The 26,276-nt window shown below is 33.1% G+C and overlaps 1 protein-coding gene across 5 annotated transcripts in view; it reads left to right on the plus strand.

The window, feature by feature from the left end:
• The window catches only part of LOC129809717 (dystrophin, isoforms A/C/F/G/H), a 462,658-nt gene that overhangs the window by 130,029 nt on the left and 306,353 nt on the right, over positions 1-26,276 (plus strand). For all 5 annotated transcript variants that reach the window (XM_055859751.1, XM_055859755.1, XM_055859752.1 and 2 more), the window contains exons 9-13: positions 13,162-13,252; positions 18,427-18,547; positions 18,646-18,779; positions 18,917-19,010; positions 22,379-22,459. In XM_055859751.1, the coding sequence (XP_055715726.1) occupies positions 13,162-13,252; positions 18,427-18,547; positions 18,646-18,779; positions 18,917-19,010; positions 22,379-22,459 (521 nt within the window). The remainder of the gene's footprint in view (positions 1-13,161; positions 13,253-18,426; positions 18,548-18,645; positions 18,780-18,916; positions 19,011-22,378; positions 22,460-26,276) is intronic.

The raw sequence follows: 26,276 nt of genomic DNA on the forward strand, positions 1-26,276 counted from the left end.
ACGTGTCTCAAGTATGCCATAGAGTTGGCTTTTCTTTGTACTCCCTGCGGCGGCATAGGGATCTTATTCCTACCGACACTCGGCTTTTGCTTGTCCGGTCTCTCATTATGCCGCATTTCACTTATGGCTGTGAGTTATTTTTTCAATCTGATGCTGAGTCTATTCGTAAGCTTAAAGTCTCCTACAATGACTGCCTACGATTTATTTACAATCTGAAGCGGGGTGACCATGTCTCCCCTGTATCTCGGTCTGTTGTGGGGTGTGACCTGCCTCAGTATCTTGAATTTAGAGCTATGCTCTTTATCCTACGCCTTTCTCTGACCTCGACTCCGTCCTACCTCTTCTGTCTGCTAAGTTGGGGGGCATCTGCCAGGTGTCGGTGTTTCATGGTGCCAAGATCGCGAAGTGCCAGTTTTCAACGAACTCTTTTTGTGCACGGGATTTACATTTATAACTCGATTCCACCTGCTTCCAGAACGTCTGAACTCTCTCTGCGGTCTTTTTACTTGGGTCGGGAAGTCTAAGATTTTTTTTTATCTCTTCTATTCTTGTTGTAACTTTTCTTTCTCTTTTGTTTTTTTTTTTCTCTTTTTGTTCTTGTTTGTAACTGTACGTGAGGGACTTAGAAGTCTATTGTATGGTTTCTTTAATAAATAAAATAAATAAATAAATAAGATGTACTTTGGGCAATATTTTGAGTGTTTTATAAATTCATTGTGAACCGGTAATGACCCGGTTATAAATCGATAAGTTAATTTTTGTACGAAAATCAGTTCTATTCTCTTAAGCTATTTTGGAGTATCCTTTGAGTGATTTATGAATCAGTTTTAAACGGTTATGAAAAGGTAAATGGTAAATGATGATGCGAAAATAATTTTGAGGTATAGTGGGAAGTGGGGCACCTTTGAATGTGGGGCACTTTTGAAATTGGGATTTTTCTCCTATGTTTGAACGAAACTGAGGAATATCATAATATAATTTAGCTTCTTGATCTGTTTGTGCAGTTAAATTATATCACGATAAGACTCAATTTTATTTAAAAATAGGTGAAAATCTCAATTTCAAAGGTGCCCCACATTCAAAGGTGCCCCACTTCCCCCTAGCATCTAAGTCAAGAGTTCGAGCATTTCGCAAAGCATGGGACACTTTGTCACCCCTTTCATGAATATATTTATTAGGACATAGCATAGTATTCTGATAATCCTACCTAATCTTCAAAAATACCTTTTATCTGTAATCTTTTCAACTCGACTACCCTACAGTAAGCTTTTAGTGTGAACGACAAAGAGGATAATTTTGTATTCCATGAAGTCTGCTTCTGTGAATGATGGTGTATGTTGAGGATGAAATAAGTGTTGGGGAACTGAGGTACATTGAAGTATGAGGAGATAAAATTAAGGCAATTCCTCTAGCCACATTGTATTGGCACAAAAGCAATTTATACACTTGATACGGTGCCAATAGAAAATTTTAAATTCGATTTCGGAAATTGCATCCTAGAGAGACTTGATACATGCAGACAAATACTTTTTGGGGAAGTGTTGTACAAATGTTGTTTCTCTTCCTTTTGTATGTATGTGCATATTATAAGTTTCCATTTCCCCCATTTTATCCCTGGGTAGTGCTTTTCCTTTTGGGAGTTTTTCCATAATCATGCATCAGGAAAAGATCTTTTATTTATTTTTTTTTTGCAATATATTCTTGAGAAGAAATGTTTAAAACGGTAATGGAAGCTTTTATTTTGCTGATTTTCTGACACGAAATTACAGTGAAGTGAAAATAGATTTTCCGGATAGTTGTGGTGAAGATTTGCGAGAGGATTGATATATAAAAATCATGGTAATATTTTACTGATAAAATTGAGAGATTCATTTTGTATGTAAATTTTATCTGGATTCTATAGATTATTCAGTTTGTGAAAGTTTGTAGCAACACTTTAAAATTTGACTATAAAATCAAGTACATTCTCTTAGAAAAACTTTTCCTATATTCTACATATATAAACTTATCCGGGTTTTTCTTCTGTATAGTAGCAAGAAATATCAAAATTTGCATAAAGTATCCTGACTTCATATCCTCAAAATAAGAGCTTTTGTTGTGAAGCAGAAGGGGAGTATAATTTAGACACGCGTCTTGTGTGTACTTTTAGACACTTGCCAAAGGGGACAAGAATGTTTATTACAAGTTGAAGAGAGAGAGAAAAGGCCCTAGAAACAGGGAGATTTTCAGTGTAGGAAAATTTACAGAGATTTCTCTATTCAATTATCGGTGAAATGTGAGAAAATTTTCCCTTAGAAAATTTCCAAGAAAATGCCAAGATGTCAATACCAAGACACTTTCTTCAATATCCAATTTAAAATGCTGAAGAACATAAATCAGAATAACAATTGAATTTGAGTTTATTTCATTTGCATACATTAGACTTCTTTTGCTGTGTAGTTTTCTTCTAGAAACCTTTTTTCTTTTCTTTTTGTCCTTTTGCCATTGGGGAAAACTAAGGCAAGAAAGGGAGGAAGTATTTTGCAGAAAACCAGGAGGCTAGAAACAGAACGAAGCCCTAAAGGGAAATGTGTTACAATGTAAATAGAAAAGGAGGAAAAAATTGTGAATCAAGAGTGATGAAGCTTGGAACACCCTATTTCTCTTTAGATCATGTACAAGAGTGGCATGAGATAAACAGAGCAAACGCCCACAGGATATTCCCAATTTTTCTGTACTGAAAATCAGAGATTTTCTTCCTCTGATGTCTTAGTTTTTGGTACACTCTTAATTTTTAAAGAGATTGAAGTGGTGTACACTTCCCGAAAACGTTCCCCATTGAACTTTATTGATTGTTGTTGAGAATAATTGTTGATGTATAATGTACGTTTGGATATTGTAAATATTTAAATCAAGTTTAGCAAATATCTTTTTAGAAAAAAAAAAATAAATTAGATGATTTATTCGTCGACAAAGAGTTTTGAAGCATATAATTTTACAATTATGGCAACCATTTGCTTTTCGTGTCCATTGCCGTCTTAATATTCTTAGCCGACCTCCAGAGCGAAACGCTATAGGAAACCTCATTCACAGGTTTATTATCACTCACCTAAATTAATTTTTTTTAAAAAAGAGATTCATAATGCAAATGAAAAGTCCTTCTTTATCATTACAAGGATCCCGTAATCAAATCTCGGAGCGGTCGCCAATATTGAAAAACCATTTTAACGCAAAATAAATGGGTTGGAATCTAGAAAATAAATCAACCATGAAGGGACCTAATATGATGGATAGACCTATGGCTTAAGTCGAGAGATGGCTTAACGGTATTATAACCAAAATAATGATTAGACTACACTCTCATCAGTTTCCCACTAAGCCATCTCTCGGCTTAAGCCGTAATGCCCTAGATACACTTAAGACTGAAGCTGAAAGACGACCTAACGTAATTATAATCAAAATGATGATTTGACTAAATTTCCATCGATTTCCCACTAAGCCGTTTCTTGGCTTAATTCGAGAGACGGATTAGGGCAAAATCACATTGACAGTAAAATGCTCACCGTCATCGTCAAAGCCTTACCATATTTCGTTAATTTACGCATTTTCATTGCAATTCTTACGCAAATTCTCAATTACCGTATTACCTTATCATATACTCGGTGACACTAGGTGGAAATAATAAAATAAAATTGAAGAAATAAAACGAAAATGCGATAATCGTTGAGGAAAACAATTGTAAAATTAATTTCTTACAGTTTTTTTTAGTCCCCGTTTATTGCATTTACGTTTTATTCCTTCAATTTTCTTATACTATTAATTCCACCTAGTGCCACTGAGTGAGTATAAGATAAGGTAATACGGTAATGGAAAATTTGCGTAAGAATTGCAATGAAAATGCGTAAAATAACGAAATACGATGAGCATTTTACTCTCAATGTGATTTTGCCCTTAGTCAGAAACTGATGGAAATATAGTCTGATCCAGGGGCATGACATTTCCTATGTTTCCCATATGCTTCAAGCGAGCCGAAAAAATTATTGAGTTTATTAGCAGTTTTCTGTCATTGTAGAATGAATTAGTAAAAAATACTAATACAAAATAAAAGCCAATTTAATAACGAAGATGCAACCGAAAACCCTAAATTGACAATCTACTTAGTTTTGGAGATATCTCGTGAAATGTGTACGAAAACAGGGAAAAAATTACACTAAAACTGGTCGCATTTTTCAAAGCTAATGTCACCCCCCTGGTCTAATCATTATTTTTATTTCAATTACATTAATACGGGCTTCAGACCTAAGGCTTAGCCATCTGACTTAAGTCCTCTAATTCCTTATCAGGCGTAATTTTTTAGGAAATTGTTGTTTAGGATTAAATATTAAGGGCAAAAGATCTACTAGATTTTGAAAAATCAATAAAATTGCTTGTTATTTAGATTTTTGAGACTTTCGGGAATTGAGCTAAACCTCCAGTCTGAAGCCGGCATAAGTCGTCTCTCGGCTTAAGTCGCAAGTGTGTCTATGGCATAAGTCTGTCTATAGGGAAAAAGCTCGTAATACAGCTTTCGAAGCGAAGGCCTAGCTATACGGTTTAACTGCTTTAATTTTTTATAAATGAGATTTTTTTTTTTGGAAAAATGTAACTTAGTATTGAATTATTTATGGGAAATAATCCATTAGATTTTGCAAAACCAATAAAAATGGTTGATATTTGAGATTCTGAGAGTAACTGGAGCTGGGCGAAACCTCTACTCTGAAAACCGCTTAAGGCATGATTAAATTTTTTTTTCAGAATTGATGATCTGTCAAGATTTTTGTTTTTAATAAATTTTACTTAGGATTAGATTTTAAGGACAGATAATCTATTGGATTCTGATAAATCTGTATAATCAGTTGTTAATCATCGGTTGTGGGTAAAACCTTATATGTCCTCGCAATCACCCTCAATTCACTCACGATCAAAGGGACGGCAAGATGAGCTCCCAAGTCCAAGAAAAACACACGAATTCCTCCTGTAGATAAGGGAGTTTTCCTTTAAAGATTTACACTTGGAAAAACTGGGGTGGATCTTCAGGGTTTTGGTTTCCCAAACTTCGAACTCACTTGAAACTTTATCCAAAACTCAAAAGTGAAATACCGTACTTCCTTTTATGGTTGTAATTGTTATAAGCATTGCTCTCAAGAATTATTGCCTAAAGGTGTCTACATATTAGAGCTGATTTCATAAAAAAAATTTAAAAAATGTTTGAAAGAAAATTCTTATTTTTGAAGGAAGTCTTGAAGAAAAATGCTTCTACATTGGGTTTATTTTTCATCAAAAATTTTTGACAAATTGCTACCATTATCAAATCTCTTGCTCTTGTGATTATTTTTTATGAAAATTTGTTGTTTCACAACTGAAATAAGTGAGTAAAGTGTTCGTAGAAGGTCCTTGGGACGCTTTTTAGTAAATTTTCGTGAAAAATTTCCGGCTATACTAAAAACTTCCGGTAATTAATATAGAAAATTAAGAGAAATAGGTGTGATTTGAAGGAATGTCCAGATAAACACTCTTCTTTTGAATTTTTGGGAATTTTCAACAAAAATTCACAGAATTTCCAAAAATAATGATCTCACTTTTTCTAGCAAAAAACAACAAAATTTTATGAAAAATAATCTCGAATGGTTTCCTTCAAAAATTCTGTCAAATATGACTTTGATGAGTTTTTTTCAAATGTGTAGTGGGTGATTTCTTTTAAAAAGTTTTGATGGAAAATACTTTAAATTGGATAAGAGTTTGGGAAGAAATCGCCTACATCTTAGACAAAATTTCTTCAAAAACCGATATTTTTGGAAGAATTCATACAAATGGTGTAGGTAAATTTTTTGACGCACACTTCTTGAAGCTCATTTTTAAGAGAGATTTCTTATAATGTATAGGCATTTTAAAGCGAAAAACTATTTATTTGCGGAAAATTATATTACAAAATTTCAACAATACGAGAGTGAATTCAAAAGCTAATCATTAAAGGGAAAGTGGGGCACCACCGAACAGTTATTTTTTTCTAAATTACTTGAACTATATGACTATCATTTCTGCAGTGGGCAAGCATTCCTATAGTTTCTATGAATTCCTGCAGGTCTCGTCCTCTGAAGTCTAATACCTAATTAAAAAATCGCAGTGTTTGATGCTACCCCGTGTTCGAAGGTGCCGCAATTTCCTCTATATTCTATAATTTTTAACTGTCCAAACTAAAATATCATTTGTTGAGTGACTTTTTGTGTGCGTATAGGTCGTTTTGATTGATGCTTGTCTGCCCTGCGTAATTTACTTAATTACTTACTTTACTTCAACTTTAATTTCTAGCTCATTACCGATAAATCTGTGGTTTTGACAGAATCTAATTTTAATTACCGATCTAATTACACAGCTTTTTTCAATTCATATTTTAATTTTATATTAAATCATAACTTTTTATAATGGAATACAGTAGAATAATTTTTTATGAAATTGAACAATTTTACAAAAAATAACTAAATTCAATTTATATTAAAAAGTTTACATTTTTGTTGCTAAACTCAATTTAAAAGCATGGAATATATAAAATTCATTAGCATATTCCAAAATTAATTAAAACGACATTTCGTTTGTGTTACTCACTTACAGTATTTATTATTATTGTGACAGTTGTATTTGTCTATCAGTCACTATCTGTTGAAAATTTGCCAGAGTACCACATTTATCAGTGTATAAAGTTTCTCAACAATTTGCATGGCTGAGAGAACTGAAGAGAGAATAAAGTTGGGAATATCCTCCAAAATAACCCTAGAAATTTGTGAGCTCGAAAGAGGAGGACACCAAATTGAATAAATTTTCCATGGCAGGGGGTGAATGACAATAAATTTATCATGGATCGTGAAAGAGTCGCATTGCTGGTATATCCTAATTAGGTTTGTGCCAATTTCCTCCTTGCACCCTGTTTACATTCACTTTTTGTTTTTCTTTTCCGGGTTGGTGTGGCTTTTTTTTTTTTGGGCAAATTTATCTACCCCACAGCATTGTGTAAAATGCCAAGTTGAGGGGTTAATTTAAACACGGTTTTTTTTATGTGGGTTCTATAAGTGAAAAATTTTCTTATATGCAAAGTAGAGAAAAATTGATTTACCATCATTGTATTCACCAAAAAAAGCTTTTCTCCTCATTCCATCCTCATCTATCTTGTTTGACTAAGTTCTTTTTTTTTTGCTATATGTGAGAGACATTCCATTGGTGTATGAAATATGAAAAAGAATTTTATACAACATTCCTTACTGTGAGTTTTTTGATATCATGCGATTTTTCTTCGTGAAAATTGAGAAGGTTGCTCATTGTGAAGAATTTTTACTACTATTTTCTTGATATTTCTTTTTCATGTCTGAAGCTTTTTCTTCTTTCATGCTTCCATGTCAGAAAAGTTTGCACTGATTATGGAGGAATTTGTAATAAAATTTCAAACTAATATTTTACCCTCGTTTGATCCATTCAATGCATTTTCAATCTGAGATTTTTCTTTGGATGCAATCGCAAGGAAAAGAGTGATAGTTTTTTTGTAAGGAGAAGTTACAAGGTGTAGCATAATTTTCTCATGTATTCCTGACAATGAAAGGACTAATTGTTCCCAAAGTTTGCTCCTGAAGAAGTCCAAATTGTTCTAATAACACGAAGACACTTTGCTGAGACATAAAAATGATCATAAAACTATTCCCCTTTCTTTAGCAAAACGACCTCTACACTACCATCAATTTTATAGATATATACCTATTGATTTCCCATTTTGATGAGTCTTCTGTGCATTAAAATGTGTCTTTTTCTCTTTTTTTTCTCTGTCTTCTTTTTATACGGACTGTCAACAATTTTTACACACCTTTCTCACCTGCTATTTCACATCTTTACCTATTTTCTTGTAAATAATTCCTGTCGCACGTACAATCGCACTGAAATTATTTACAATTTGTGTGGCATTTGGAAGAATCTGATAGGGAGTCACATAAGGGGGCTGATGGAGATGGTGACAGTGCTGTGAGAAATGCCAGAAGTGGAATTGAGGGAGTGACAGGAGAAATTTGGGGATTTTTCCCGTCCAAATATGAATGTGATTTGGATAATTTGAGAACATGTCTCAAAGGTAACAAGGAAGCTTTTGTCTTGGTTTTTTTTCTAAAATAAAAGTCAGCCTTTTGTCAAGGGGTGTATAACTGACTAAAAACAAATGTAGATTAGGCTATTTTGGAGTATTATGTTGTTTTTCTAAATTTAGTTATTGTATAGTAGAGAAGCTTTAAAATTCTGTGTTGTGTATTCAAAAATCATCTAGATAGGGTCGCAAGAACACCTCTTCAGCAGATTTGTAGGCAGTTTCGTAAAAATATCGAAATTTAATGTATCTAATAAAACGTAGGTGACAAGTTTCTAATAATCTACCTTGTGCAACAGCGATAGATGTTGAAATTTCATATTACAAATGGTACAGAAAAAGTAGGAATAGGTAATGATAGGAGTTCACAAAGCGTCAATAGGTGTTCCTTCGACCCTATATTGTAACTTTTCTGTTTTAGTAATTTCACAAAATTAAATGCTCTAAAAAGAAAGAATTTACTCAAGTAAATCTAAAGTGAAACGGTTATAGATAGTGATTTGTGAACTTCAGGGGACCCCCCATAAGTCTACACTCTTAGAAAAAATTAGTTCGTACAAGCTTATATGCAGTTATTAGAACTATAAAATATAGTAAATATAGACCCAACTATATATTTAGTTTGGGTAACTAAATGAAATAGTTGACCACAGTTAGTTAAAGTATCCTTTTCATTTAGTTATCACAACTAAATCAAAATAGTAATGGGTACTATAACATATTAGTTCCAATTACTAAATAAATGGGGTTGATACCCATCTTATTGGCTGTAATAACTATATCATATTAGTTGTGGTTACTATATAGCATTCATTGTGATGCATATTTCTTATTAGTTGCTTAAAATTCGAAAGAGCTTCAACGCATTACTAAAATAAAAATCACTCTTTACTATTGGAAAAGTAGTTATAACTTTATGAAAATATAGGCCCATCTATTTACATTGGTTGCGAGAACTAAAAGGAATTAGTGACCAATATTAGTTGGGATAATGATTTCATTTAATTAACACAAGCAAATATAATTGTATGAAAGCATTATGAAATAATTTCCGCAACTTATCCACGTAAATATTGTCTTATATTCTCACTACTAATAAATTTATTATGAGTATAATGTTTTAAGGATATAAGAACCATTTTAAATAGATTTGATAATAATCGCCCGAACAACTAATTTTCATTAGTAATCACGTCTAAACTTTTTTAAGAGTGTATCTAGACTATATCTACAGATCATTAATTTTTGACAATTTTTTTCAAACCTAGTTTAAGATAGGTAATTTGAAATCTAACTGTTTAAGATGGCAAAAGGCAAAAAAAAAACAACGAAGAAGTACTCTCGAATGTAAAGTCTTGTACTTCTTCATTGTTTTTTTTTTTGACTTTTTAGCTATCTGAAACAGTGAGTGAGACTATTTTAAAATTCCAAAATACACTTAATTAACATGTTCTATTACGATAAATGTGCATTCAGAGTTCGAAATTTGATCCATCCTTTGCAAAAGTTTCAATTGAATCCTTTTGTGTTTACCAGTGTAGACATGAATCCGAATTATCCCATCTTACCCTAACTACTTTGTAGTAGGATTTTAATTAACCTACTAAATTAACCAATTCATGTCTAGCGAATTATACAACATAGGGGGAGGTGGGGCTACTTTGAGCTGTGGGGCTAGATTGTTATACGACTTTTTCGCATATTTCTAAATAAAGCTGATCCTTACAATAATTTTATTTAGATCGACAATTATTTTGTCTATCCAAAGTACATAATGTTAAAACCCAGTCTCCATTAGAAATATGCAAAAAAATCGTATAACAATGTAGCCCCACAGCTCAAAGTAACCCCACCTCCCCCTACACAAATTAATTGTATTTAGATAATTTATTTGTGCGTAATAAACTACTTCAGTTCATTAATTGGTTACTTCAGTCCAGAAGAAATAGCCCAACAGCGTTTAGAAATATAATTATTGTTTTTTTTTTATTTCGCGGTAAGTGATGCAAAGTTTTAAGCGAAGTTGTGCACGGAGAGTTTGTTATCTGTTCGATTTTGATAATATTTTTGTCTACCTTTTCGAATTTGAATTCTAGGAGACCAAATCTTTTCTTAGGTGATTACACTATAAAAATAAATAGTGTTGGTAATGGTTTAAACAAAATAAATTTAAATTCAGTGATCGTTAGAACGTGTGTTTGATAGCCTTTTACCACGTCCCATTAATAGATAAATATTTTCTTTTCATAATAAACATGTACCGGGGTCCCTTGATTATGCTCATTGTAGATTTGTATACGGGTAGAGACGTTCATGCTTCCTTATTATCGCGGCCTTACAGTCGAATCGTCGAAATCTGTCGATATCCCTGCAAAGAATTATAAACCAGTCAGTTTGAGACTTTTAAAGAAGTTTGTATTCTTTTCCGGATCTTAAGTGGCTTTAGAACATATGAGTCTAGAAGTACACGCCTACACATTACTGTTTCGCATAGCATAAGACGTGTATGAGCTTCATCTTCCATTTTACAGAATCTATAGAGGTATTCCTGTGAAATTTTGATATTGTATAGATGCTTTCTTATATGGCAGTGTCCTGTAATTCTCTGAGTTTGTATTTGCTCAGCTCAAAAACTTTTCGAGTTTGTAACTCGGAGCGTTCTATTAAGAACAACTTAGCTTGTCTTAGCTCTTTACTGTTGGTCCAGTCCTGTGCTCTACTTCCCCGGCCTAAGCTCATATTTGGATTCTTTTTTGATTGTGGCATCTGAGACGTTACAGCGAGGTTTTGGTTCAATAAAGGGAGAATTTGACCCTTTCCTTGCATTCCTTAGGACCGATAAAACCGTGCGAAATTACTTTATGAACCGAGAAAATTTGCTTACGTACAGGAGATTTCTATCGAATAACTATGTTACAGAAACGCTGTAATAGGGGGAGTGGGGTACATTTGAATTGGGGCAGCTTTGAAATTGGGCTTTTTTCACATACTTTTAAGTGAAACTGGACCTTATCATGATATTAATTTAACTCTACAAACTATTTGTGAAGCTAAGATAAATCATGATAAGGCTTATATAAGTACGCTTTTTGCCGCCAATTTTTTTAGGCCCAGAAAACAGAGCTTCATGCTCGATGGAGTTCTATTAAAACTGTTCTTGTTTTATCCCCTTGCATTCTTCTTCGTAGAATGCTGTCGCGGAGGGCAAATAGTACGAGACTTTTAAATAATGATCGTTGTAAATCTTGTATAACAGTGGACGTTTACATGAATTCTAGTATATTAACATGCTATCTCGAGTATTTAATACGTTGTTTTAATGTGTTAAAGAACAATTGCAAAATAAGGATCTTTGATATTTTTTAACGAGTATATGTGAAAGTTATACACCCCTTGCTAGTAATGTTTTTGTTGTAAAACACCAGTGAAATTGGCATAAATCGATTTAGGCTGTTTTGGTATCGAAGCTTCCTACATCATGAGCTTTTTTGTGCCTCCCTGCTGTGAAATATGATCCACGATGCTGAGATTAATCGAGAATCATTTTTGTCTGCTTTATTTACCTTAAATATTTACTGATCAACTCACCCCAAAAAAAGCCCGCCTTTTAGAGCTTTTTTTGCTGTGTGCAAATGAGCTGCTCATCGTTGAAGAATTGCGTGTGATAATGGTGAAAAAAATACGTGCGGGTTCTACGCGAGTTTCATGTGTCAATTTGCGAGGGTGCAAAAGATTTATATTTATCGGTCAGATGGTACAAAAGGGAAAAAAAGGTTGTGCACAACATTGATTAATTTCTAATTAAGGGTTGTTCGCTAATTGATGCGCTCGTGGATAATGACTATGATCATCCCTGTGCGCCTTCGAATGATTTATTGACACAGAAACATACTCGAGGGGTATTTATCTGCGTATGGGTAACGCGAAGGGTAACGCAAGGGACGTAGGGGGTTGCAAAAAGATTCCCAGTGCAGTAAAAGCTCGAAAAAAGGGAGCTTTGCGTGGGGAAGAAGAGTAGTCAAAAAAGAGGACTTTTTAGAACATGTGTATCAATTTATAATATGGGGAAATAATTTAATGTCTGATAATTTTTGTTATTTTCTGCTGCATATGTTAATCTGTTGGACACAATTTCATAAATTTTCTCTATCACCCAGGACCAAGAGAGACAGGAGCTTTCGTACTCATAAATAATGGATGACAAGTAATTAAGTATAATTGAAACATCACAGTCATTTGCATTAGTGTTAAAACATTTTAAATAACCCCTTTTACACAAAATGGAAAATGGAGTGTTTGGGAGCTATGAGGGATTATGGCAAAACACTTCACACATTTGTTTGTGCAAAGAGGAAGGAATTAATGGGAATACGATGGATAAAAGTGGAGAAAAAGGACTGTGAGAAATGTTGTTCCACAAGGAAAAAGTATTATTTGAAAATTACTTCATTTCAGCATGAAAAAAAGGAGGGAGTTAAATGAAGCTTTCTTGTGCATTAATATTATTTAATCTGCTTGTTTTGTTGTCTTTCGTTTGACTGTTGACATTCTCTCTGTGGTCTCATACTCAAGGTTTGAGTATGCTTCGTTGGAGAAGGTGGAAAATTCCTTCAAAAACCACCCTCTCTTTAGATCTTTTCTACCTCAAACAATAGAACTTTCTGAACTAAAGAAAGGGGTATTCTAGTCAAAAGACAGTGAAAATTGTAGATTTTTCTTTTAACGAGAAAAACTCAAAAGACTTACACAAAAAGAACATGAGGGTGACATAGCTCTAAAATTTTATGCATCGCTTCATTCTTTGGTATATTATTCCTGCAGTAAAAATCTCAACTAAAAGGCAAATGATTCTGTTGAAAAAAAGGATTTTTTTTGTAGAGTGAAAAAATTTGCATTTCAATCAACAAGCTAAAGCATTAATTATTCATAACAATTTCCCCTGTTGATGTGTATATCTCTTGTTAGATGCTCTAACATTAAATCTATTCACATTCATTAATTTTGTCATTTCTTTGGTCTTTTTGCAGTGACTCGCCTGAGGGAACACTGGGACGAGACATCGCAATGTGTCCTTCAGAGAAAATCACAACTTGCAGCGATGCTGGGTGATTCTCAGAGGTAAAATGCATTTTATATTTATCTTTATTTATCTATTTAGCCTGAACTGCTTCATTCGAAAGTAACGAAACTTAATGCAATTTTGCAATATACCTTCATTTCTCTTTCTCTCTATGTTCGATCGATAGAAAAGAAAAAAATAACGTATACAAGCCAATTGGGAAGCAAATATTTTGAATATGACTGTATGTATATTTCTTGCATTTTGCAAATTCACAAAACCAACCATTCAAATATATTTCCTCGTTGTTGTCTATTTGATTCGACGATTGTCTGGTTATTAAATTAATTAAAGTGACTTGAATATATTAAAACGGGTAGCAAAGCATCCCAGGCTTTGCGAAATGCTCGACATCATGACTTAATGCTATACAGATTTTTTGAACAGATTCAATCACTCAAAGGATCATCCAAAATATCTTAGGAATAATATGATTGATTATTTTCATAAAAATTACTTATTGATTGTGAATCGGTTCATTACCGGTTTAGAACCAATTTAACCGGTTCAGTTTTATCGGGAATTCCAAGACCTTTTCAACAAGCCCTACCATGATACCATTCGGTTAAGAAATACGCTTTCTAGAGCCTTTTTAACCTCTGATCTTGGAAAACTTTTATTAGGAATTATTGAATGAGATTTTCGTACAAAGATGAAATGTCCGCTTGGATAACCTCTAAAACATATCTTAAAATGAGAAAAATTTCTCGGTGCATTTTCGAGCAATAAAAAAAAAACATGGTTTTGGAAGGGAAGGGCAGGGGTGGAAGGAAAATTACGGGCATGTTAATGGTTCTGGGGTCGACTTATGGAAGGATGGGAAGGATCCTTTTAAAGTTTTAAGTCTCTATCTCTACCCGTTTGTACTCTAGGCGTGGTAACGGGCGGATGGACAAATAGCGTGACAGAGGGTTTATATTTACTGCTTTCTCGGCTTTCTCTATGGAGTTTAAGCAGTAAAAATAAAATCTTTTGCAATAAATAAATTAAGCTAAATACTTAACACTGTCCCATTACTAAATCACTTTATATAGTCTTTGAGCATTTCTTTTGACAGTTTGTTAGTAGTTAGTAAGTATAGAAGTATTTTAGTATATTATTCAAAATTCTGTTTTATTTTTACGAACATCCACATCGTTACTTGAAAATAGAAAGCTGTAATATTTTTTAGCCTAGACCAAAAGTAAGCAAGAACCATTTGAAACCGAACAAACTTCAAATAAAAATTGTACGCCAATTTTATAATTTTAATAAAACACTACTTGGGCTAACTTATTTTTAAGTTTATTCAGTGTCAAACAAATGGTTCTTGCTCACCCCTCCTGACCTAGACACTTCTAGAAGCTCTAATACGGGCTTCAAACCTAAGGCTTAGCCATATGGCTTAACTGCTTTAATTTCTTATTAATCACGACCTTTGGAAAAATTTAATTTAGGATTGGATTATTAAAAATAAATGGACCTATTAGTTTCTCAAAAACCAATGCAATAGCTTGCTATTGAGGATTTTGAGACCTTCGGGAACTGGGCTAAACCTCTAGTCTGAAGCCAGCTTAACGCAGGTTCTAAGTACACTGATTGGAGGTCTATTAAAATAAATCCAAACTCGTTTTAATCAAATTACTATAACGCTTTAAAAAGTTATTTAGGTTTGTTTTTGACCGTGAAAAATCTGTCACAAGGAATAATTAAAACTTCAGAAACATAAAAGTTTCTCACAGAAGTCTATTTCATAATGTTGGTACACCTTAAGAATTGGCTTTGTTTTTTATGGAAATCGTTTGAATTACTGCACTGTTCGGAGCAGTGTCAAAATTCCGTCAAAAAACAATTTATGACGAAAATTGCTCTAAATAGAGACCTTGAAATAGATTAAAAACTAATTCGAATTTTTTCTTTTAATTTCTATTAAGAAACAGTTAAAAGGGTTCTCAATATTCGAAAGAATTACCCTTATAACTTGCGCATGATGATTTTTTTTAAATCGGTTCTGAATCGGTTTAAATTCGATTTTTATGGTTTGTCTAGAAATCTGTTTTTGGGAAGTCCTCTATGTTATGATCATCTTGTAGGGCAGCTTAAGGAGATTTATTTGAAAAAGAAAATTAGAAGGTCCGATAAAGAGGATTTTGAGATATTGCATTCTAAATGCAGGAAAAGTGGGATTGCTGGCGTCCGACTGGTTATTTACTACAGGGTGGTTTGTAACCCTTTCGAAACCCTGTATTTTTTTTATTAAATTTTTTTATATTGATTTGAAGGATGTGAATGAGAAAAAAAGCAGTAATTAATCAGTATTTCAGAATCTATTAAAAATTTTTGATGTACCCATCTTTGACATGGACTACGATCCTGAGTTTGCCAATGCGTTTGTTAATGCGAACGCATCGTACGCAACCCGAACGTGACTTTTTGGAATAAGAGTCTATTCAAAACGAAGAGTTAAGTTTAGCTTATCGATACTTTGGTTTTTTTTTGCCTGATAGCTAATAAAATGTCATATACGGAGAAGTCGAGCGGAATTGCATCCTGTGTGGATGTTACTGTGCTCCCAAAATAACAACAAAACTTTGTTTTTCTAGCCAATTTTATTTGTTGTGTGATTTCTGTCACGGTGCTGAGTCTTGTTGGAACGTCCAGTATCTTTTACCGAAATTTTCTAATGCCCTCGGTTAGGACTCTTTTTGGGACGGCCGATACACATTATCATTCATTTTGGCTCTACAATTCAAAAATCCAAGGGGAAAGCGTTAATCAGCGGTCTACGACAGATTATCGTGGGAATTTCCGCAGAAATATCACGAAATTTATATGCAGTTGCCGCGAAATTTCTATGGAATTTTCACGGAATTTCCATGGAGTTACCACGGAGTTTCCACGAAATTTCCACAAAGTTTCAGCGTAATTTCCACAGAATTTGCACGCGGATTAATAAAGATTTTCCGTATAATTTCAACAAAAATTCCGCTGAATTTCTGTTGAATTTCCTCGGACATTTTGCCTTTGGAAATGACGGTGACTCTCCGCGGATGTCAAGTTTGAGGCCTCCATTAAAAAAAAAACTACAAAATATCATTGTGCTTGAAAAAAATTACTGTTTGATTATTATTAAGTCAAATGTGCATTACTTGTACACAAATATCCTTGGAATCTTCCCAATACGACTTTGCAATATAAGAAGCATACTTAAGCTGATCTAGGCTTATCCACTGGCTTCGATAGTATTAAAAAACTTTTAAAACAAGTTATTATACTGAATATTTTAATTAAATATTGTCAAAACTTTAAAAATAAAAGAAGAATGAAAGATGAATATTTGCGTAAATGCATTATTCATCAAAGTTTTCAACAATTCACCAAAATTAAATTCACAACAATCAAAACATAATTTTTTTATATTCAATTTTCTTGAAAACTGTATTTTCTACAGTAAAAAAAAATGAATACGTAATCTCTAGTTTTGTGATTTTCTTGACAATTTAAAACTTGTTCCAAGGGGAGTTTCTCTTCAAACATTACGTCTCATTAAAGAGTTTTCAGAAGTCATTCAAACAAAGTGACTAAAAGCACCATTTCAATTGTCATTTGGGAAAAGTTTTAAGATGAGTGAGAAGATGTCGTATAAGAACAATTGTTGAGTATTAGAATTTAATATCATTTACAATCTTTTGTTGTATTTTGAGAGGAAAATTTCAGAAAATTGAGGCCAAGAAGGAAGAGAGAAGGTCAAAATGAAATGTTCTTGAGGGAAAATTGTGTCCTTTTTCAGTGAGTAAAAGCATTAGAAATCATGTCAATTGCTATGGAAGATACTCAAGTTTTCTCCAACCCTTCTCACACCTAAATGTACCAACAAAACCCCTCAGTTTAAGACTGCGATGTGGCGGAATTTCAACTGAAGTTTCATTACAATGTTAAAAACTTTCGCGTACGACTTGAAAATAAAGTTTTTTTTTATTTAATCCTGTAGATTGAAAAATATACAAGAGGGAAAAAATGAAAGGAAATGGGAGAGATACTGTGTAAGGCGGACTTTTGCTACTTTTCAGGCGTTTACTTATTAAAGTGAATCATAAGACGGAAATTTTCTTCATTTATTTCATAACAGAAAATCACTGAGGAGAAATTCGACATAAAGTTGGGAAATGATTTCTCTTTAGTTCAAAAAAGGGAACTGTATCTTATTATTATCAAAGAATTATGATTAGAATTTCATTATTAGGATTTGCTCTGAAGTGAATTTTTGGCCACGCCCTTATTAAGCATAGCGGCCCTTTAAATGTTAGGGTTTTTAAATTTGTGTTTTTTCATTGAGAGGACCCTATAATAATTTTCAGGGAAATCATCATTATTCTTTTTGTCTTGGACGGAATTAATTACTTTCATGTAAAAAAATAGACCACGCCCCCAATAGAAATTTTCAACTCATTAGCGAGAATCATGAAAAATTCATACAAAATTTTGTGCATGTACTTTTCCTTATATTATTAATTTTTACTATTCTTGGTAGTGGTAAATTTTACTTGCCTGTATCATTCTTCAAGAAGGCGTGGCCTAAAAATATAGGTGGAGCCTACTTTAATATCCCACTAATATTTTTCTACATCATTTGGGTGGTTTTGAAGAATTAATACAGTATAACAAAGTGTACTAAAAGATTACAAATTAATCTACAATAAATTGAAAACGTAAAGCCAATTATTATTTGCATCAAAAACTCAATTTTTTCTCAGTGAAAACTTTTTCAAAACTCTTTCTCAAGTTCTTGGAAGGATTGAAGTCCATTTCATTCCAACAACTGACTTTCTTCTGTATATTTTTCTGCTGTCTTTCCCTGCCTTTCTGTTGGGATAAGGAAACCTTTCTGGGAAAAGATACTGGGATAATGGGAAAAGAAGTCCGGAAAGGATACACATCAAAAGGATGATGAGGAGGGAGGGATAAGAATGTATTGAAATAAAGTTTTTCTTCTATATTTAATTTAATTAAATCGTCCAGGATGTACATGCTTTGAATATATTTAAGCTTGTCTCTTTCTAACTTTCCTATATTCTATGCGCCAGAAACAGATGAAAGAGAATTCTTGTGGCATTTTGCCAGAAAACATCAAGGATCACAGGAAGAGCAACAAGCAATGACGGTTATTTTTCTAACTTTTTTTTTCTTTCTCTAGGTATGAAGCGAAACGCTTGGAGATTGAAGCTTGGATGCAGCGAATGGAAAATCGAGCTGATAGGATGGGTAGTGTTGCGACAACAGCTGATGTCCTGGATGCACAGCAGAAGGAGCAGAAGGTTAGAGCTGTTTTTTCCATTATCTATTTTATAGCTTCACTTTATTCCTTTTTAGTTGTTTATGTTACTAAAGGAAGAAAAAAATAATTCTTTCGCAGTCATTCCACGCGGAATTGCACCAGTACAAGCACCAAATTGAATTATTCAATCAACTCACGCAGAAATTAATCGCAGTCTATCCAACGGATGATACATCGAGAATTAAGCGGATGACTGAATCAGTAAATTTACGGTAAATATTATCGCTTATGCCATTTTCCAGTGACGAATAGAAATTAATGGGGAAAAATGTTTATCGGAAAGTTTTAGTGAAAATTGTGTTTAATGTGTGGTATAAATTTTAATTAGTGTGTATCTTTCTCAATTCAGCTACAACAACTTGAACAATGTGGTCATAAATCGTGGAAAACTTTTGCATGCTGCTGTTCATAATTTACAATCATTCGATAGGACAATGGATCAAGTAAGTTATATTTTGACAAATTCCTTTAGAAGACACATATTCAAAATTGTAATAAGTTACACGCGATGAATATTTTGGAGCATATAAACATAAACCTTGAAATTACTGAAGTTAAAATTCAGGATTTTGAGATTATAATAGTTATGAAGATTAAAAATGTTCAAAAATAGAAAGATGTATAAAAGTCTACGCGTAATTTATTAATCTCAAGTAATAGCAAACATTAGTAAGACAATTGTCAAATCACCCGGAATATTTCTGTCATTATATTCCGTCTCTAAAAAAAGTTGCACTATTCTAATAATCGTAAAGGCGTTCTCAGAATTTCCTCGAAAGTTAGGTTATGTTTTTAGACGTAATCTAAACATTAATAACCTCAACTTTGACCCAAGGAAAATTTCCAAATGACAAATTAACCTAAAAATCCATTGACCAACTTCTCAATTTTGAGTTAAGGAAATACTCGATACTTCAATTGAGGATAATCGTGCTTCATACATAACAATCTTACAACAACATTTTTAATATTTCTAGTTTAAAAAAGTCTTTGCACTCAGAACCTAACTTTAAGATTACTTAAAGAAGTTTGACATTGCCTTTTTTAACTTAGTGAATGTGAAGTTCATGAAATTTTACATTAAACACCTATCTAACAATAATAATAATGGTGATGGTGGCACAACGCTCCATAGAAAAATTTGACCTTCCCACAAAGGGAGTTCGGAACATCCATTATTACTTTTTCTTATACAGGGATGGGGTTGTCAGTTCCATTCCCCGTGGAATCCAGTGCACTGAAGCTCACTGGATGCAATTCGAACACCTTTAACGCTAGAAAAATTCCTGGTGACCCAAAGAGAATTCGAACCCGGGATAATTGCCATCTACAAAAAAAATTTGACGTTTCTGCCTACAATGATAGGGGAAATTTTCATTAATGCTTCAGTAGAGGCCTCTAAGGCCGATTCAAATATTTAAAGTTTAAAGCTCAAGGACTTAACTTGCAATTGGTGATGCCATCTTTCAGTTGTTTAACCTACAATCTATAGAAAAGGAGTAGCAAAACAAAATGCTCGAACTGATGATTTACATGTTATGGCTTAAAAGTACATTCGCATCACTTACCTATTGGAACTGATAAATCGCTCAAAAGATTCCCCAAGATTAAGAGTAATTGAATTGATTTTCTTTTAACAAAATTGCTTACCGGTTGATAAGCGGTTCATAACCGATTGGAACCGGTTCAAACTATCAGAAATTTCAAGACATTTCCAACGAACCCAAATTTAACTTTATTTGGTTTCAGAAATACGCTACATATAGCCTTTATAATCTTTGATCTTCAAAAATCGTTGTTAGGAATGATTCAACAGTATTTTCGAAAATAGATTAAATGACCACCTGGGCAGACTTTAGAACACATCCAAAAATGAAAAAAAATATTGCACGATGCGTTTTGGAAGGGATCGGGAGGGGAGAAGGAGGATGAAAAGGAATGAGAAGCGTGTTAATTACACGAAGGCTGACTTATTCGGCTGAAGATAGCAAGTATCGGTTTAGCTTCTAGGCGTAGTAATAGCCAAAAACGGACGGACAAACAAATTCGGATGTAAAATGTTGTTCTAGTAGTTCTAGACTAGAACTAGTTTTTTATCGGCTTAAATTCTTGCAGATCTATATCAAGGATTTCAAAAGCTGTCTAACGAACCTAAACTTGTCCAAATCAGTTGAGAAATAAGCTTTATAGAGCCATTTTACCCTTTTTTAATAAAAAAAAATCAATACGTACTATGGAGTTTTCGAGGTATCATAAAAAAATATTGTTTAGTATACTGGGTGGGATGAAATGAATGTCTTTCTAATCGTACAAAAGTCGTCTAGGGGGATCCGTCGAAAATCCCAAGTAGCTTTCTATCGTTTGGAAATTATGTCAAATAACAGTCAGAGAGGGATAAACGGACAAATAGTGGACGTCATTTTTCATAATCGTCTGCTTTGCAAAGATTATATTGAAAAATTAGCCCCTTTAAGATCATAGGGATCGTAAGTATAATTCAAATCTATAAGAATTATTGCATACTTCTACCTAAATTTTGGAAATCTTTTAGAAAACGTGGAGAAACCGATTTTTTCAGTCTTAACAAAAATGTCTTAATTCATGAAAAGTTATAAAAGATTTTAGTCAATATTCTTCGTTACGTATTTGAAGCCAAGTAGGGCAACTGTACCGAATTTCAGAATAGTTGCATGTAAGCACCAAAATCTTAAGTTTGAAATGTAATATTTTGCATAAAAATTGAAATTTCTTGTTACTTCTTTTTAAGGAGTGTTGCTTGGAATATTGTAGATAGTTTAGCGTCTTTATTTTCTCCAAAAATCATTATTAATACATTTTAAAATAAATAAAAATATAGACATAACTTTGGGTAATATCTCTGCCACCTTGAGTCTCATAATTCGTTGCTTTTTTGGAATTTTTCCAAAGCCTTTTCAAATAATTTCGTTCATGAAAGCGATATTTTTTTACATTTTATAATTTCTGTAGTATGCAAAAATTAAAAATTCGAGAAACAAAAGAAGTGGTCGAAATTGTAAGCTGACCGAAATTTGGTACAGTTAGCCTATATATTGACGGTTCCATTCCATACTATTTCAGAATCTATCTCAGAATGATAATTTTTCAGGACTGCCATTTGAAGTTGGCAAATTCCTATGTTGCCAATGTATTTTTTTGGAAAATATTGAATATCTCATTACCCGGACGTAGGATGACCATCAAATTTTCAGCAGTTGTAGGTCTCGGTTTCAGGAACAACATATCTCTCGGAGTAATAAAAGGCTAAGTCGACTTCTTTAGAATGAGAGAGAATGAATCTTCTGTAAATTATTTTGGATCGGATTTTGTTTTCTCTCGGGAAATTTCATTGAGGATCTAAATTTCTGAAAAAATAAAGTTAAATGAAATTGGCTTTTAGGATATCTTACGCTCCGGAATGAGTTAATGACATTAAATGAACATTGTTTTTATTTGTATTCAAAATTAGTTGATGCTGATTAAAAATTGGGATGGAATGCAGTTTTAAGCATTGAAGTACTAATATTCCTGAGATGATAATGCTAATACTACTTCTTATACATATCTACGCGTAATTTAATGTCATCCGTAATATATATTGAAGAGTATAAATGTGTCTGGAATATTTTCGACACATTTTTTCCTACCTTCTCCGGCGCATAAGTTCAAAACGGACTTTAGTGTGCGTGAGGAATGTCTGGGAATGGACGTGAAACTAATAAAAACGTGACGAGATTTAATAAATACGGAGGAAAAAAACCAACCCCTGAATTTCTGTCTGTCTCGTTTTCAGTTCCTTGCTTGGCTGAGCGAACGCGAGAGTGAAGCTGAGACAATCTGCGAGAACGCTGAGCAGGAACCTCATGTGCTAAAGGTAAGTTTTCCACTAAAATTTCCAATGAATCTTTGCTAAGTTATCCCTTTGAGAACAGATTTAAAAGGCGAAAATCCAAGGGTGAAAAGCTCTTGCATTTTTGATTGAGAACAGTTTTTCCAAGGTTTTGAGCAAAGGCGTCTATGATTGAGAGCTTTTGGTGAAAAAGCTCTGAGGTGTGGGTAAAATTGTGGTGAATATCGAGCAGGAAGAATATTAATATTCTGCAATGATTCTATGGTGCTTTTTGAATGGCGAGTGTCCATCATTTAGTAAAATCAAATTTACGCTGAAGCTTTTTTAGCCATTTCTTGGTTTTTTTTTCTTCTCAATTAACTTGCTCATAAATAATTTGAAAATTGACTTTCCAGTGAAAATGCGCGTAAAATTTCTTTTGAATAATAATGAGTGTGGTTTGTTTTGTAAATTTCGCAAGAGATAATAATTTGAAATGTTATTGCTAGATTAAATGACATCAGATCTTACACAGTATTTGACGTCCAACATTTTTTTCAGAACTCTAATAAAGTATGATTGGCAAATTGGTCAAACTTCTTTACGATTTGCATCCGAAAATACTATTTCGAAATTCGGAAATAAAGTAAATACCCTCCGGCTGCTTATTCGTAATGTTTCGCAATGTTTTAACTAAATTTTTAGTTTATGAGATAGTAAAATAGTAGGTGAGATTGTTAAGAATCTCACCTAATTTTCTGTGGACGGAGTTTTTTCACACAGAATTTTCATTGCGATGAGGAATTGTCCTGTTTTGTTTTGTTTTTCAACACGGTAATTTCATCATAAAGTTTTAGTGCTCTGACTCGCTTTTTTTTGCTCTCTGTCTGAGTGGAAATTAAAAATTTCACACGAAATTGGATTATTCATATGAGGGATTTTTCTGCTTTTCCAAGGTAAATATTCTGTGATGGTAAATTACGCGAATTTTAACTTTTTGTCTTTTTATATGCGTTTATGAAATTCAATTGTAAAAAATGTATCACTCTACTGGTTCTACTTTTAGAGGCAAATTTTGTGAAGATTTGCTGCATAAGAAAGTCTCTTTGAAAATGTAGAAAGTTTTGAAAACATTAAAACTCTCCCAAAATTCGTTAGTGGCGCTAAAGTCGCTAAAACTTTTGAAAACTTTACGAATATATTGATTAGAATAGATTTAAGTCTTAAGTGCTCTTGGAAATCAAAAAACGAGATAAGAATAAAATATTATTATCAAGTTATAAATTTAATAGGGTTTGGGAAAGAGTCTAAGTTTTCTAGATGAACTACATATATTCTCTGTGACGTTAAAACTTCTTGTATCATTACAAGTTTTCCAGGTCTGTCGTAGCCCTTGAACTCGTACTTGAACGAAAGATTTTTTTTGTTTTGATTAGATCAGATTCATCTGTGGTCAAAATGGGAAATTTAAAAAAAAAACCTATATGTGAAAATGATTTTTTCAAAAGTAATGTTACCCCTTAATAATCAAAAATCGCTACAGTCTTGAATTTTTGGTAAATTTTTGAAAATAACTTTACAGAAAAAACTTTTAGGACTATAAGAGAGTATTGTCCATGTAATTTTTGATCAATTTTCTGTAATTTTCTTCAAGAAATAGTGTTCTTGATGTTTTTCTAGCAAGCTTTCATCTCGCAAAATCCGAAAGGTTTAACAAGATTAGGATGAAATTAGATTTTGAAACACATAAAATCAATATTTTTCTTTATCGGAATTTCCATCAAGAAAACCAATTCTTAAAAAAAAAACTTTTAGAGATTATATGGAAATATTCTCGTCTTTATAGGCAAATTTTAAACCGGGAACTTGTAATTTCCCTTTGAAAATACGCTTCAAAGAAAATTCTATTTACTTTTGTTATCCGTTTTCTTTACACCAGAAAAGAAAACAGCTAATATTCATCTTTTGAAAAATTAATAAAAAAAAATTAAATAATTATCCAAACCACTTTTAATGATCAAAATCAAACTAAAATAGGATTAATGCTGATTTTTCAAGTAAAATCTAAAGCATTTTAATTCTAATATCATTTCTTTGGGGATATTATTCTTAAGCTAAAAATGCCATTAATTTCTCCGAATAAACTTTTTTTTTTAGATCCGTAAGAACGTTTTTGTACAATTGTCTAAATCTGTCAAAATTATCAAAAAAGTTCCTAAGCATTTATTTAAAGACTTCAGGTCCTAGGATCTTGTGAGTTATCGATAAGTTCAGAGTGAATAAGATTGGACTAGAATTAGTTTTTTGTGTTATTTTACAATATAAAATTTGTTTGTCTGTCGTTCGAAAACCGATTCTTAGAATGATAATGTTTCAAAAATATTATTCTTCTCAAATATTATTTATAATTTTAAAGTTAGTCGCCCTTTTCATGAAATCCTGGTTACGTCCTTGACTCTAATTGACTGTAATTACAATGCAAATTACCATCTTCCGCTGAAATTTTCTGTCTTCAAGCTAAATGCTAATATCTAATATCCGGCTAGTAGAATTTACTATTCGAATATTCGAATTTAAAATAGGCTTGAGGTTAAATCTAAGGGATGATAGCAGATTTTACCATCCGGCGGATTCTAAAGGAAAATGTAGTAGCTGAAATTTCTTCATTGAAAAATGGCTTTCGAACCACAGCATATTAAAACAAAAAATATATAAAATATTTTCGGAAAGACAATTTTATTGCGATTTTTCTGGGATTTTGGTTGTTTTTAGTCCAATCGCTTCTTGGCGAATTCTCACACCTTCTTCATCCCCTTCATTAAGGAGTTGACAAATCTATCTCCACGGTATCGGATGGCTTTCTTCCACTTCCTCTCGAAAAGCTGTCTGGCCTTTCTCTCTGAGATTTGTCGTCAAAATTTCCCAGTATTTCTCGATCTTCCGGAGTTCAGAACGAGTTAGACATCTTTCCCATAGCCTTGGAATCCTCTGCAAAGATGATCGTTGAGTTTCCGCGACCTTGTTTTAGCATTTTGACGGGGTTTGTCGATCCGCTGAGGAGCAGCCTGAACTTTGTAGGGTATCAAACCATTCCTCTTCTTGATTTTCTGAACTGAGCTACAACGCATTCCCATATTTTTCCCAACATCACCCATGGAAAGGTTGAGTTGCTTTTCGAAAAGCTCAAGTATTTTCTTTTCCATTCTCTTGTTCTGAATCCCAAACTTTCGGCCACTTCCTCTTGGCTTCTTAAGCAACAGTCTTGAGTTCCTTCGCTGAGAAAAAAAGAGGGTGCGATTAACATTTTTTCCTCAGAAATTTAACATTTTTTAGGTGTGAAAAATTTAGATGAGATCATATATTCTGTCAGTAGAAGAGGTAAAAAGTTTGGAGTGGTATATCTCAGCTCCTGATGAACATAATTGGATGAGTGAACTATTGTTGGAAAACTTGGTTCATTAGCTTTCAGAATCTGGTATATGTAATTGGCTATGGGTAAATCATGGTCATCCAGAACCATTTATGTCGAAGAAGACACTTTTTGCAGCGTCATTTTTGACCATCTACTGCTGGGACCAGGAGTGACCCACAATTCTCGCACAAGGACTGTTCGTTAGAGGAACTCAAAGGGTATAATTTGTGGAAGAAACTTTTTTTTTGGACATCTTACTTTTTTTTATTCATCGACTTTTGCAAGAATTTTAACATTTTACACGCAAGGAAAAAATTACAGAAATCCTAAAAGAGTGGTTTCTGGAGGGGAAGGATAGACGTGGGGATGAAATTGATATGATATTTGGATTCCTTAGATCAACTAATGGGGGAGTACTTAGAACATTCCAAGTCGATATCTTCATTAGTT

This window comes from Phlebotomus papatasi, chromosome 1 (assembly GCF_024763615.1).
Source record: "Phlebotomus papatasi isolate M1 chromosome 1, Ppap_2.1, whole genome shotgun sequence".
Lineage (NCBI taxonomy): Eukaryota > Metazoa > Arthropoda > Insecta > Diptera > Psychodidae > Phlebotomus > Phlebotomus papatasi.